The sequence below is a fragment of the Malaya genurostris genome, chromosome 3 (assembly GCF_030247185.1).
Source record: "Malaya genurostris strain Urasoe2022 chromosome 3, Malgen_1.1, whole genome shotgun sequence".
In the NCBI taxonomy this organism is placed as follows: Eukaryota; Metazoa; Arthropoda; class Insecta; order Diptera; family Culicidae; genus Malaya; species Malaya genurostris.
Window position 1 is genome coordinate 226,035,352 of NC_080572.1, and position 14,566 is coordinate 226,049,917.

Consider the following 14,566-nt stretch of genomic DNA (forward strand, 5'->3'; position numbering starts at 1 on the left):
TGATATCTTAAAAACATCTTCTGGCGTCGAAAATCGTTGACAACGTAATTTTTTCTTGATATGCGGAAATAATAAGAAATCATTGGGTGCCAAGTCAGGGCTGTACGGTGGATTAGACGTTTTGGCCGGCCAAAAAGACGCTGATTTAATCTGATGTGTGAGATCTCGCATTGTCTTGATGGAGGATGATTCGTCTTGTCTTGTTCGTTTTGCGAATTTCTCCAAAGACTTCAAGCAAACGAATGGTTGTGTACCATTCCGAATTGATTGGCTTACGTTGCTTCATCGGAACAGTTGTCACATGACCCGTTCTTCAACAAAAAATACTGTTTTAATCCACCTAGTGGTGTAATGATGCCTTTCTCATGCTCATTTTCTTCTGTATATTACAGCAGGAATTTTCCAAAATACTACAATTTAAACAAGTTCAGAAAATAGTTTCGAAGATTTCTGTTGCATAGTACTACTACATTGATACACTACATTTGAATTTAAATTAGTGAAAATCTATTCAATCATATGTGAGAAAGTGAAGTGAGCTAAATTTTATCATATTTGATTATTATTGCCGGTACTTTCGGCACTAATATGAACTACACGTTTTTTTACGATTCTCTATTACGATTTGAATTTTGAAAAAAAATGTACCGATAGTCGGATTTGGATAAAATTCAGCAAATCATTTATAGGACTATCAATAGTTTATTTAGTTACAAAGTCTCATGGTCTGCAAACTAGAGAAAATCACTAGACAATATAAAGAGGTAGCTTATGAACAAACTATTCCTGAAATTGACATTTTCTTACTGAGCACTCTATCTCCGGAATTGGGATATTCTTATGGCATCTTAAGAATTTGCACCTCCGAGCACTATTTCCATATTTTTGGTGCATATCATCTTGTAATTCCGGAACCGGAAGTTGGATACAAATGAAATTCCGGAACTTTGTTTGGAACCATGAGGCCTTTAATTTGAATCAAAGTTTGTGAAACTCGGTTCAACCATCCTCGAGGAAATTAGGTGACATTAATTTCACACTTTTGGTGCATATCGTCCTGTAATTCTGGAATTAGAATTCGGATCTAAAGAATAGTCAGGAACTTTGTATGAGACCTTCATTTGAATCTAAGTTTGATAAAATCGGTTAAGCCATCTCCGAGAAAAGTGAGTGATATTATTTTCACGTTTTAATGCATTATTTTCACATTTTAAAGCATTATTTTCACATTCTTGTTGCACACCATCCTGTATATCCGCAACCGGAAGTCGGATTCAAATGAAATTCAGGAACTTTATATGGGACCATCAGACCTCTCATTTGAATATAAGTTTGTTTTCACAATCGGTCACACCGTTTTTGAGAAAAGTGAGTGACAATATTTGTCACACACACACACACACACACACACACACACACACACACACACACACACACACACACACACACACACACACACACACACACACACACACAGGTGGACAGCGGAGAAATTCGATCGAATGCTGGAGGAGTTAACCGACCATCTGGTTGGACGCAGGTCAGGTACTGATCGGCGGAGACTTCAATGCGTGGGCCGTGGAGTGGGGTAGCAGGCTAACCAACGCTAGAGGTTACAGCCTGCTGAAAGCGCTAGCGAAGTTCGAGGTACAACTGCAACGCTGGCACCGTTAGCACATTCAGGAAAGACGGGCGGGAGTCGATCATCGACATTACCTTCTGCAGCCCATCGCTGGCGCGCAACATGAACTGGAGAGTAAGCGAAGAGTACACCCATAGTGATCACCAGGCGGTCTGCTACAGCGTTGGCCAACGGAACCCCACGGCCATACAGGGAAGCAGAACATGCGAGCGAAAGTGGAAGACGAAGGCCTTCGACAAGGACCTCTTCGCCAGCCGAAATGTGCCCAGATAAGCTGAAGATAATCGTAGAGGGTCTCTTTCCGAAGCACGACCCAACGACGTGGCCACCAACACCATATGGTGAGGAAGACGAAGATAGTGCGGAAGCTCAGCAGGTCTCCAATGCCGAGTTAGAAGCAGTGGCGAAAAAACTGAAAGTGAACAAAGCTCCGGGTCCGGACGGGTTCCCAACGTGGCGTTGAAATCGGCGGCCCTGGCCTACCCCGATATGTTCAGGTCGGCGATGCAGAAATGTTTGGAAGAAGGCCACTTCCCAGACATTTGGAAGGTACAGAAACTGGTTTTACTGCCAAAGCCAGGAAAACCGCCGGGGGATCCAGCATCGTATAGACCGATATGCCTGCTGGACACACTTGGGAAGCTGCTGGAGAAGGTCATCCTTAACAGGGTGGAGCCGTTTACAGAAGGAGAGAATGGACTGTCACGGTTGCAGTTCGGATTTCGGAAGAAAAGTCGACGGTGAATGCTATCCGGACGGTCCTAGAGAGGGCCGAGAAAGCGTCCAAACAGAAGAGGAGAGGAAACCGGCACTGCGCCGTAATCACAATTGACGTCAAGAACGCGTTCAATAGCGCCAGCTGGGAGGCAGAACAGAGTCTTGGTGTACGACACTGAAACTGGACAGAGGAGGATGAATGTGTCGGCGGGAGTTCCACAAGGCTCCATCCTCGGACCAACGCTGTGGAACGCTATGTACAATGGAGTGCTTACGCTGCAGCTACCCACAGGCGTCGTGCTCGTGGGTTTCGCGGACGATATCGTTTTATCAGTAACAGGCGAGACGCCGGAGGAGGTAGAATCGATCGGCATCATCGAAAACTGAATGAATGGAGTCAAGCTAAAGATAGCCCACCACAAAACGGAGGTGCTATTGGTGAGCAACTGCAAGGCAGTGCAGCGAGTGGAAATCTCTGTCGGAGAACACGCAATAGCATCGAAGCGACAACTAAAGCATCTGGGTGTGATGATCGACGATCGACTAAACTTTAACAGCCACGTCGACTACGCCTGCGGTGGTCAAAGAAGCAGCAAGAGGCGGCTGCTGGCGAGTGTGTCATCTTCGATACTGCGGTACGAAGTTCCAACCTGGCGTGCGGCGCTAAAAACCAAGCGAAATCGGGCGAAGCTAAACAGTGCGTTCCGGCTCATGGCCATGCGAGTAGCGAGCGCATATAGAACGATATCGTCGGAGGCAGTTTGTGTGATTGCAGGGATGATCCCAATCTGCATCACATTGGAGGAGGATATCGAGTGCTACGTGCGGAGGACGACCAGGCAAGTGAGAACGTTAGTGCGAACGGCCTCAATGGCAAAGTGGAAACAGGAATGGGATTCCACGGAGAAAGGGAGATGGACTCATCGGCTCATCCCTAATGTGTCGACCTGGGTGAACCGGAAGCATGGAGAAGTGAACTTCCACCTAACACAGTTTTTGTCTGGTCATGGCTGCTTCAGGCAGTACCTACATCGGTTTGGCCATGCCGCTTCGCCCTTGTGCCCGGAGTGCGTGAATGTGGAGGAGACACCGAAGCACGTAGTGTTCATTTGCCCCAGATTCGAGGCGATAAGAAGATCGATGCCGGCATTAATTGTAGAAAACGTTGTCGACGAGATGTACCGCACTGAGGAGACGTAGAACGCGATCAGCAGGGCAGTTACAAAAATGCTGACGGAGTTACAGAGAAAGTGGAGGAGCGACCAGCAAGCTGGGATCGCTTGAAGAGTTTGAGCAATACGATAAGTGCATGAGCACGGATTAGAAGCGACCAAAACTGCATGAGCACAGCAATAGAAGAGTGCAGGAGCACATTGCCCCCCCCCCCCCTGAAGCAGTCGCATCAGTGGTACCAGGGGGATCGAGGCATATAGGTGTAGCAGAGTTTTTCCAATCGGTTTTCTCTGCTGAGGGAGGTTGGGAGGAAAAAAAAACACACACACAGACCATCCATGGAAATTGTCCATCAATGTAAACTTCCCTTTCTGAGCAGCCTAGATAGCCGTGTAGTGTCGGTAGCGGTTTCCCAACTGACTGAGAATAATGCTACGGTCCACCTGTACCGGTGGTATAAGTCCACCAAACAGGTAAGCCGTGTGGCATCCGGCGGAATTATTTTCTACAAAGAATTGATCCACTGGTTTCCTGTTCCATGGAACGCCTAAGTCAAGGTGTATTTCCGTGCCGAGGACTGAATGGCTGCAGAAGGTTAAACAATGCAGTCGTGAACGGAATATCTTGAGTTTTCCCTTACTGAATACACGCAATGCTTAGCAATCGACTTCTTTGTTCATCGCTTCCGCAAGCAGAGATTAGAAAGCTAAGCGTCTGTGGGTGTCCTCAAGGTGGTGTACTATTCCCACTTTTATGGAACCCAGTCGCTAATGGTTTGTTAAGGAAACTTAATAACCTTGGATTTCCGACTTATGATTTTTTCCGACGATTATCATATATTGATGACCGATATAAGCATTACCACTCTCTTTGATTAAAGCGCTGCGATCTGTTGAGAAATGGTGTTGTCAGGTGGGATTATCTGTAAATCCGGGCAAAACGTCAATGGTGCTTTCCACTCGTCGTAGGATAATCACAAGAGCTCGTCCGTTACAGTTCTTCGGTTCAGAGGTCACTGTGGTTGATCAAGTTAAATACGTCGGGGTTATTCTTGATTCAAAACTGAATTGGTCTGCTCACATTGACTACAGGATTAAAAGAGCTTGCACGGCTTTCGGCCAATGCATACGAGCTTTTGGAAAGTCATGGAGACTCAAACCCAGATACATTCATTGGATCTACACAACTATCGTTAGACCAATTTTAGCATACGGATGTCTTGTATTGTGGCAGAAAGGAGATGCGACAGTTTAGTCAAAGCTAAATCATCTCCAAAGGACTCTCTCACATGCAGTTTTCCTTTCAAAACATTCAATGTGAGCTATCCTCTTCGTAAGGAATGGTTGACTGGTTATTAGGAACGACAACTTGATGAACACATAGTTTGTAATACGGACGGTTCTCTGTTGAATGGTCGTGCTGGTGCTGGTGTCTACTGCCGTGAAATGAGGCTAGAGCAGTCTCATTCACTTGGTAGATACTGTACTGTGCTCGAAGCAGACATCTACGCGATTCTGTGTGGAATACAATCGGCACTTCAGCAGAGGATGTGTGGTAACGAATTTATCTTTGTTCCGACATTCAGGCAGCCTTAAAAGCACTCAGTTCGAATGATTCACGGACGAATCTGGTGATCGTATGTCGAACTCAAATTGAAGACCTTAGCATCTCAAATGCTGTTTACTTCTTATGAGTAGCCGGTCATTCTGGTATTACTGGAAATGAATGGGCTGATGAGTTAGCTAGAGCTGGTGCAACGAATGATTTCGTTGGTCCGGAACCAGCTTCACCACTTTTAACTAGTTGGATAAAGCACAAGATTCGTTCTTGGGCTGCATCCAAACATGCCAGTAAAAGGATATTCTCTCGTTTCTCACCCAATGTGATAAGGAGCTATACTCAGAAGGGTTCATCGTTCTTCCTGGAGTGAATGAATCCTTTCTGTATTCCCTTTAAATAGGGTTTAGCAGATTGTTTGGCATCCTTTGTGGGGTACCGAATTTACTTCTGCTCGTACATACTGTGAATCGTTCTGCATTCTTCCGGGAGTGCAGAATGGTGTCGCTTTTGTAAAATCTCTAAATCCTCTCGGGGGTTGGAGGTTTTATTAACTGTGCATCGTTCATCAGAAAGAACGCACATAGTAACAAACCTAAATAGGTTTTATAGTAGACTGTTCGGGACCTCGTAGATGTTCAGAATTTACTTCTGCTTCTACTAAATGTGATCCCCAGCAGATTGTTCAGCATCCCTTAGGGATGCAAAATTTACTTCTGCTTTTTTGTGTTTTTGTGTCGTCAATTTTCCCCATCCTCCTAGTCCAAACCTTACAATTTCCCTTCAATCCTTCCCTCTTATATATCGGGGAAAATGATGCTAAAAACAAATTGATGGCAAGGCACAAATCTTCAAATATCAAGGGAAACGTGCCATTTGAGTCAATTTGTTCTGATCTGATCTGATCACACACACACAGACAGACATTTGTTCAGTTCGTCGAGCTGATACGAATGGTATATGACATTCGGCCCTCCGGGCCTCGGTTTAAAAGTCGGTTTATGCAGTGATTGTATAGCCTTTATGTACGAGAAAGGCAAAAACAGACGACCATTTTCTTCGAAGTGCTTCATGCGCGAACAACTTTTGTTGGATTTGGCTCGTCTTGGAACACCCACACAGTCGATTACTGTTTTGTTTTCGGCTCATACGTATATTTCCATGATTCGTCACCAGTTACGATCTTATATACGTCGGGTGATGTACCGCGATCGTATTTTTTTAACATTTCCTTGCACCACTCGACACGAGCCTCTTTTTGAGTGATTGGTAAATTGTGTGGATTCCAACGAGAACAAACCTTTTTTACGACCAGGTAGTCATGCAATATTAAATGCACGCGTGTGGAACTAATGACCAAGAATGCCTCTATCTCACGGTGACACGACGATGACTTGCATGATCTTGCATTATCAGTTCAAGCACAGCATCGATGGTTTCTGACGAAACAACTGATTTTGGACGACCTTCACGAAATTCGTCGGCGACCGAACTACGACCATGATTGAATTCACTATACCAGCGATATACAGTGGTTTTTGATGGTGCTTCATCGCCATACAAAGAACTAAGTCATAGTCGTAAAGACATACTCTTGTTGAGATAATCCACGTCGAAAGTTGTGAAAAATAATTCAACGAAATGCTTGTCTTGAAATTTCCATGTTTTAGTCAAATTGATTTTTTCAAGTCACTGTGAACAACACAAAGCGCAGTGAGTACGTTTATGTTAAATAATTACTTTATTTTGGTGTTGCTAGATTTTAGCTATTAACATTAGTGTCGCCAGTTCTGGAAATATAACTAGCGGCCCACATAATTTTAAGCGTACCCGTGTTAGGCCGACAGTGAATGCAATTGAAGTTTTACTAACAGAAATAAAATATATAACTCAATAATTTTATAAGTTGTGACTTATGAACCAGCACAATTTTTATTTCACTGAAGACTTATACATTCAGTAAGCACACATATGAATTTCATAAGCATGACTTATGAAATTCTTATCAATGCCATATGCAGCCCTTAAAACACAACTTATGATTTTTATAACAGTCTACCTTGTGGAAATGTCATAAATATTCCTTATAAAAACAGTCAAACCACAAAAATGGAAAACGAAGACACCGTTCTTTTTAATGAGCACATTTTGCTTCAAAACTTTGTGGAAAGCGCACCATCTGAAACGAGCAAAACACTGTTTTTCAAAATTACAATTGATAGAGCCTGTGGAGATGAAGAAAATTTGTTGGCTTCAAAATATTCTGCTCGTTTTCACAGGACTCAAATATATCCTTTGGAACTGGAACAATTTCAAAAAAATGTACGCAGTGTACGCAATATGTAGAAATAGGAAATAAAGAGAATATGACGACAATTTTTTAGCATATGAAACTACAGAAAAACTTGATACCATGTTTGTTGTTAATATGGTAGAAGTTATCGGTTCAGCATTTGCTATCCACGAAATAGGAAATCGTTATCTATTCAGACCAAATAAATTTGTTTTCGTGGTAGGTAGGTAGGTGCTTTTTCACTTTTTTTCTGTTGTCAACACATGAAACCTGTTTTAATTCACCTAGTGGTGTATGATACCTTTCTCATATTACTTAAATTTTCAAAAATATCACCAGAAGATTTTGTGAAGAAATGTTTTTTTTTCAATCTTGAATAAAATGAGAACTTTTATTTGGGTATAAACTAACATAACCTTTTCAAATTGTAAACAGTTATGTCAAATTGATAAGAATTTTTCTTTATTTTGCATCGTCGCACTAAATGATTAAACACACTTTACCCTATAGTTCTGGATGAAATTAAACAGCAAACTATGAGACTGTAGGAACTTTTATTTGAGCCTTTTTCGGAAATCGATCAAATCATCTCCCTTCTTTCGGACGGAATTGGATATTATGCTTATATCGATGATTATAAGGTAAAACATACATGAAAAATAAGTAATAGAAAATAATTAAAATTATTGACAAATAAAAATTAGAGATTGGACTCATAAAATGTTGAAAATTTACGAAAGAAAAAATGATTTCAATATTTTATAAATCAAATGACATGAAAACTTTTAGCACTTAGAGTTCCTGACGGAATTAGTCGCAGATTGACTAAACCCCGAACAAAACTCGTCCGTCAGTGTAGAATATGCTGCAGATGTAAGCCATCCTGAAAATGTCAGACCTCTTTCCAAGGCGAGTATGCGAACTGATTCGGAGGAGCGTCAAGGTTGTGAATCGTGAATCGTTTCAAATTTTACCAATTCTCCAATAAAAGCAACTTTGGAGGAGTAGAAAAATGAAACCAAACGTAAGTGCGAACTCAAAAACCAAAAAAGGGAGCTTTTTCACGTACCTACATAATAAAAACTGATACATACTAACGTTTTTTACTAATGAAAATTTTTATCGCTTCATTTGATGTGTTTCACATATTTTTTCAAACTCGACCAACCTACACCGGCTCTGGGATTGGTTGGCCGATTTTTTTTCGCATTTGATTGTCAATAACTATTTTCCTGACTTTTATTCAGGAATGAAAAAAATCACACATTTGCCCGAAAAGGCAAACCGTTTTTCAAAAAGTGTAACCAGAAAGAGTACAGAAATTTCGAAAGTGAAAATCAGTCAACCAGCCCCGGTCTCCCCTACACAATGTCAACATGATAACGTGGGATACAAGATCCCCGTTATCCAAGTAGCACCCGTACTTTTTTACAGGGTCCGGCACTCGAAGTGTAACCAATTAAAAAGGCCATAAATTCAGTTTGGAAAATTACTTTTACTTAATTCAAAGTACAAAATGTGTAAAAATTCAGAATCAATTCACTTTTGCTCGATATGACCACCTTTTGCCTTGACTATGGCCTTGAGACGGTCAAAAAACGAATCGCAAGCTGCCGAATGTGACTTGCAGGTATTTAGGCCCACTCGCGGACAATAACTTTTTTCAGCGCCTCGAGACTGGTGTATCTTTTAGTTCGGACTTTGCTCTCCAAAATGGCCCAAAGAGAATAATCCATTGGATTCGCATCTGGTGAATTCGAGAGCCATTGTGTGGACGTGATGAAGTTCGGAACGTTGTTTTTCAGCCATTCTTGGTTCACTCGAGCTTTGTGAGACGGTGCCGAGTCCTGCTGAAACGTCCATGGTCTGCCACCGAAATGTTTGTCTGCCCACGGCTTCAAAGCAACCTCCAGAATACTTTCCCGATAATATGTCGAATTTACCTTGACGCCAGGCTCGATGAAAACGATTGGATAGCGCCCATCTGCGGTTACAGCGGCCCAAACCATTATCTGTTGCGGGTGCTGCCTCCTGGTGGCCAATCGATGACTCAAATTCTCGTATAATCGGTCGGTCAAGTAAACCCTATCGTTTTGAGAGTTTACGAATTGCTCAATTGGAAAAATTTTCTCGTCAGAAAATACAATGTTCGGAAATTGACCGCTTTCGGCCAAACGAAGCAACTCCTTCGCTCTCTCAAGTCTAACTTGTTGCTGCTTCGGTGTGAGATCATGCGCCTTTTGGATCTTGTAAGGCCTTCAGATCATTTTTCAGTATGCGGCGGATGCTACGGTCGGATATTTTCAGTTCTTTTGCCATTTGATTGGCACTTCGTCGAGGATTTCGTTCAAGTCGCTTCTTCACTTTTTGAACCATCTCACGTGACGTTGCAGTCTTGATGACCAGTCTTTAGAAGAGTTATTGAACTATGATGATGACCACCTCCATGACGTTTTGCGATGCTACCAGTATTATTGTAACGAGTTATGGTGCGATAAACAAAAACTTTATTCACTTTAAGGTGTTTGAGCTCACGAACAATCGCTGGTTGTGATTTTCCATCTAAATATAAAGCAATCACACTATTACGTTTTAAATCCATCACTGATTTTTTTTCGCGTTCACTTTTGGCAAAATGCTTTCTTGCGCTTGTAAACAATACAACTCCGAACTGTCATTTAGCAAATTTCTAGAGAGCTGATGCCCGTACGTCAGCTGCGCGAGCGGTCTGAAGTTGGTTACACTTCGAGTGCCGGACCCTGTATAAGAATAGAAAATAAAACAATGCCAGATCGTGCTGCATCAGTCAAAACACCCAGTAATCATAAGGAGCAATGTCAGGAGAAGACGACGGGTACAGCAAAATGTCCCACTTGAACGTTTCGAAATATATTATCACTACTTTTGCGACATGAGACCAAGCGTTGTCATGCAGGAGAATAACTTAGTCATATCTTTGCCATCAGCTCGTCAGATGCATATACCTTCCTTTTGGTCGCACCAGATGCACAACATGACCTTCGAATCATGAATATTCGGCTTTGGTGTTGATGTTGAGGTAGATGGCGGCAATTGACCCGGCATAGCGTAGTATTTTTTCTTCTTGGGATATCCATTTTTCATCCCAAGTAATAACACGATAGGAAAACCCCTTTTCTTTGAAACAGCTACAAGTGAAAAATCTTTCAATGTTTCTGGGTTTTAGTTCATGAGGCACCCGACTACCCGATTTGTTTTGAGTCATTTCCATGAATTTAAATCGTACAGAAACTGCTTGCTTGAACTTCCAATGATTCTGCAATCTCTTCTTGCGTTTGACTCGGATCTTCATCGAGTAATGCCACCAACTGCTAGTCTTCGATTTTTTTTTTGTTGTTGTCCAGAGCGAGGACTGTCTTCAACGCAGAAATTTCTATTCTTGAAACGTCGAAACCATTCGTTACATGATTTATCAGTTGGATCATCAACATCCACATACATTTGATGTGCTTCAGCTGCACTTTGCTTCCAATTAAAACAGAAAACTAAAACTTCCCGCAAATGCTGCTTAGTTGACACACAAAGTATTTTTTATCACAAGGTGAACACGAAATTTCGTATATTCCGGATTTTTTTGAAATTTCAAATTTTAAACTCAAGTGGTCTTTTATAGATCCTAATACAGTGTTTGATTGATAGCTCTTACTGCTGAATAGCCAATCCAGACCAAACCTTTTTAGTATGGTTTTGAGCGGATGTGCAATATCAGGGTCCAATTTTACTGATATTCTTTTTAAATTTTCTGTTGGTTGGGTTAAAGTAGTAAGTGCTATAGATAAGTAAGTATTCTTATCTATATTCCATTTCGTGTCTGTTATATATTTCTTAGTGTTCAGTGTTCATTCAAATGCATTTAAATAAAAACCTAAAATCTTCAATAAAAGCTCCTGCGAACTGTCATTCGCAACAACATCATGCGCACTAATGTACCCATTATCTTACGTTTCCACTACCAATTCCAGGAAAATTATCCGTGAAAAACGCGAAAGCAACTCTCAAATTCAAATTGAACTGCTTAATGGAAAGCTCCGCAATTTATTTTGAGCCGCTAAGGAGACGAGAAGTTTATGCACAGTTTTTCAACTTGAACTTCTATGCACTGATGAGTCAAAGACGAAACGTAAACATATTGAAAACGGTTATGTGCCCTAGCACAAAATTTGGATAACCATTGAAAGATTTTTGTACCGATTTCAGTAATTCTGGAACAAAGATTGACAACAATAAAATGTTACAACAAGATTCATCTGTCACAACAGTGACAACAAGTTAATGGACAAAGGCGCGATAGATGAACCAATAGACCGCAGCCCGCGCTGGATGATATAGAAACTGTCGTCGTCGGACTGCGTTTACCCCAAGGAAAGGGGTATCAAAGAGATTCAGCACAAAAATATTGCATTGATTTTATTTATACTTTTTACATGTCTATTTTTCTGGCCTCGGTTTATATTTGTTCTTATAATATTTAAAAATAAACGGCTCTGTTTAGCTTTAACACAATTACTGGAAGAACTAAATTTCAAAGAACGCAAACACGTTCAGTAACTCCCTTACTTCCATCAAACAACGCTTTTCAATGAACAATCACTGGAAAGTCCACATCTAATTGTTAGTTTAATTGCAATCATCAATTTTCTGCCATACCTATATATTGATTGAATTGCATGGTTCGGATGGTTGACTCAGGCCACTGTCAGAAGGGAACTGTTATTATGATGCTAATCAATTCTGCATTTTGAAATGATTACCACTCAGCAGCACGATACGCCGCAATATATAGGTGTTCCAATCATCTCAACACAACTGTGGCATGACGATTATTAATATTTATTTGAAGATACTGCAGCGCAGTTTCGTTGTCTCGAATGAATGATTTTCTGATTAAAAAATATCGTTCGAATCTTCTTAATCAAGCTCAACGAAATAATTGTGTCTACCTGAAACAGCATAAGATCAATTTGATTATTGAAAGTAATTAAAAGAAAAAGAAGGACCTTGAAAAAAGCTTCGGTGTCGTTTCTAGTGAATCATTCTGCAGGCGGCTGCTCTGACAATCCACCAGGCTGAACGTTCGATGTTCAGTTGTTTGTCGATTCGACATTTTGATCAATCTCTACAACTTGCTTATCGCAAACATTGGCTGGTGGTTATCGCCAGGCAACGACAAAGTTTTATCTTTCTATTTATGTATGTACTTCGTTTTCGATACAAAGTATCTCAAAAATAGAACCTCGTTTCTCGTTTTACATTCCCACAGCCAAATTGATTTGATTTCGTCTCTTTTTTCCCATCGTTCATAAACCACTTCCTTCGACCAAACACAAATTTTTTGACACATCAATGACATCATCCGGACCATCCCTCCTAATCAACGGAGCTCGATTGAATTAAAATCATCTATCATTACTCTCGAACCGTTCAGTTCGCCGTCGACGAACTTTTCCAGGTATGAAACATATTGTTAACAACGTGTTGAATCATCAAAGTCAAATTGCGGCAATGTTGTTCGGGAAGATTCATTGCCATATTTAGTAAACGGACCAAATAACTGTAATCGGGGTGTGTGTTTGCAATAACTTACCTCTTTGCTTCCCGACATTCCACTGATATACACTTTGATAACCATTTCGAGGAACTTTTCCGCTAGTACTGATGGGCAAACTGTTCCGTTTTTTTTTTGTATTCCTACCCGGTTGACTTGTTTCCTTATTTCGTTTTTCCTTCGCTCTGCAGACCTTTCACGCTCGTTGGCAACTCAGCTCGAATTTCGGCAGCAGAGAAAAATATATTTCACACCAGAGCACTTTTCTCCGCTAATGCTGCTTCTTTCCACCGCAGAAACTTTTTTACGCTTATTTTTTCAGCGCTTGACGGCAACTATTTTCCTCGCCAAATCTCACTCACTTACACTTGTGATTCACAGTCAACACTCAACGCAGAAAGGACAAAACTTGGAAAGCGCTTCTGGCTAAGCAATGAAAATAAATTCCTTCCGACACTTCCACTTTTTCCTCTACACAACTTTTAATTCCAATAAAGGTGTTGTTGCTGCTGCTGCTGTGCCTACTTAACGACGCTTATAGAACACCACTTCTCTAGCTTAGCTGATGTGATGGCTGACTGTCGAATCGAAGGAAAACGATTTTCCGATTCTTCTTGTTGAAATTTTTCATTCAGTTGTCATTATAAATGACATTACGAAAGCGATCTAAAATAAAATTTCCCAGTAAGAAATCCAAAGGAGAGATTTCAAAATTATGTATAGAATGTTCAAAACGACGTATGTAACAATGAGAGATTCTCTTTGTTTACTTTCTCTTTCGATTATTGCGAAATATTCCTGCTTTTTTCGGTAATTTCTCCAGAGTAGATTAAAAGATGATAGCTTTAGTTATTATTATCGGTAAATGATTGGAGAGAAGGATTACTAAGAGTGCCGTAATAATCAAAAGAAAAAGTAAACAAAGAGAATCTCTCATTGTTACATACAACGTTTTGAACATTTTATACAGAATTGTAAATTCTACAACAACCACCCACATTTTCAATTCGGAGTGAAATCCGAAGCCGATCCCAGTAAGCAACAAATTTTCATTCAGAATTCCATGTGGATTTCAGTATGGATTCCGAATCAATGCGGACTCCAGTGCAACAACCGATTCCTAATGAATTTTGCGTCCAACCGATTAGTTCGGAAATCTTTCGGAATTGAGTTATAATGAGCGAACTGAATCGTCAAATCGTTTTCTTCCTCCTATTCTTTTCCGATTTTTTACGATTTCGTACTGATTTGTATTTCAAATTGAAAACAAAAATTTCCTGTAACAGTATATATGAGTCTATCTCAAATGAATATTCACTTTCGAGTTACTTGAAACATCACGTAAAATAGTTTTAAACGTCAAATTGAATATTTTACGTGATGAATACAAATATTATTCGAACATCCTTTTAAAATGAGCATTACTATCACATACTATTTCCGTGAATTAACCAAACATATAAAAAATCTACACACTTAAAACCGATTCTCAAGGTCGGCATATTGAAATGCTGAAGTAGATCGGCAACACGACATTTTGCTGATTGTTCAGTCGACGACAAGACCTGCCACTCGTCTATATAAACTGTATCGAAGATCT

General features: G+C 40.7%; 1 protein-coding gene across 1 annotated transcript in view; it reads right to left on the reverse strand.

Annotated features, from left to right (window-relative positions):
- The window catches only part of LOC131439609 (RNA polymerase-associated protein LEO1), a 40,675-nt gene extending 27,096 nt beyond the window's left edge, over positions 1–13,579 (reverse strand). Inside the window, exon 1 of the mRNA XM_058610847.1 lies at positions 13,006–13,579. Coding sequence (XP_058466830.1) covers positions 13,006–13,050 — 45 coding nt within the window. The 5' untranslated portion in view covers positions 13,051–13,579. The remainder of the gene's footprint in view (positions 1–13,005) is intronic.
- Positions 13,580–14,566: the final 987 nt, after the last annotated feature.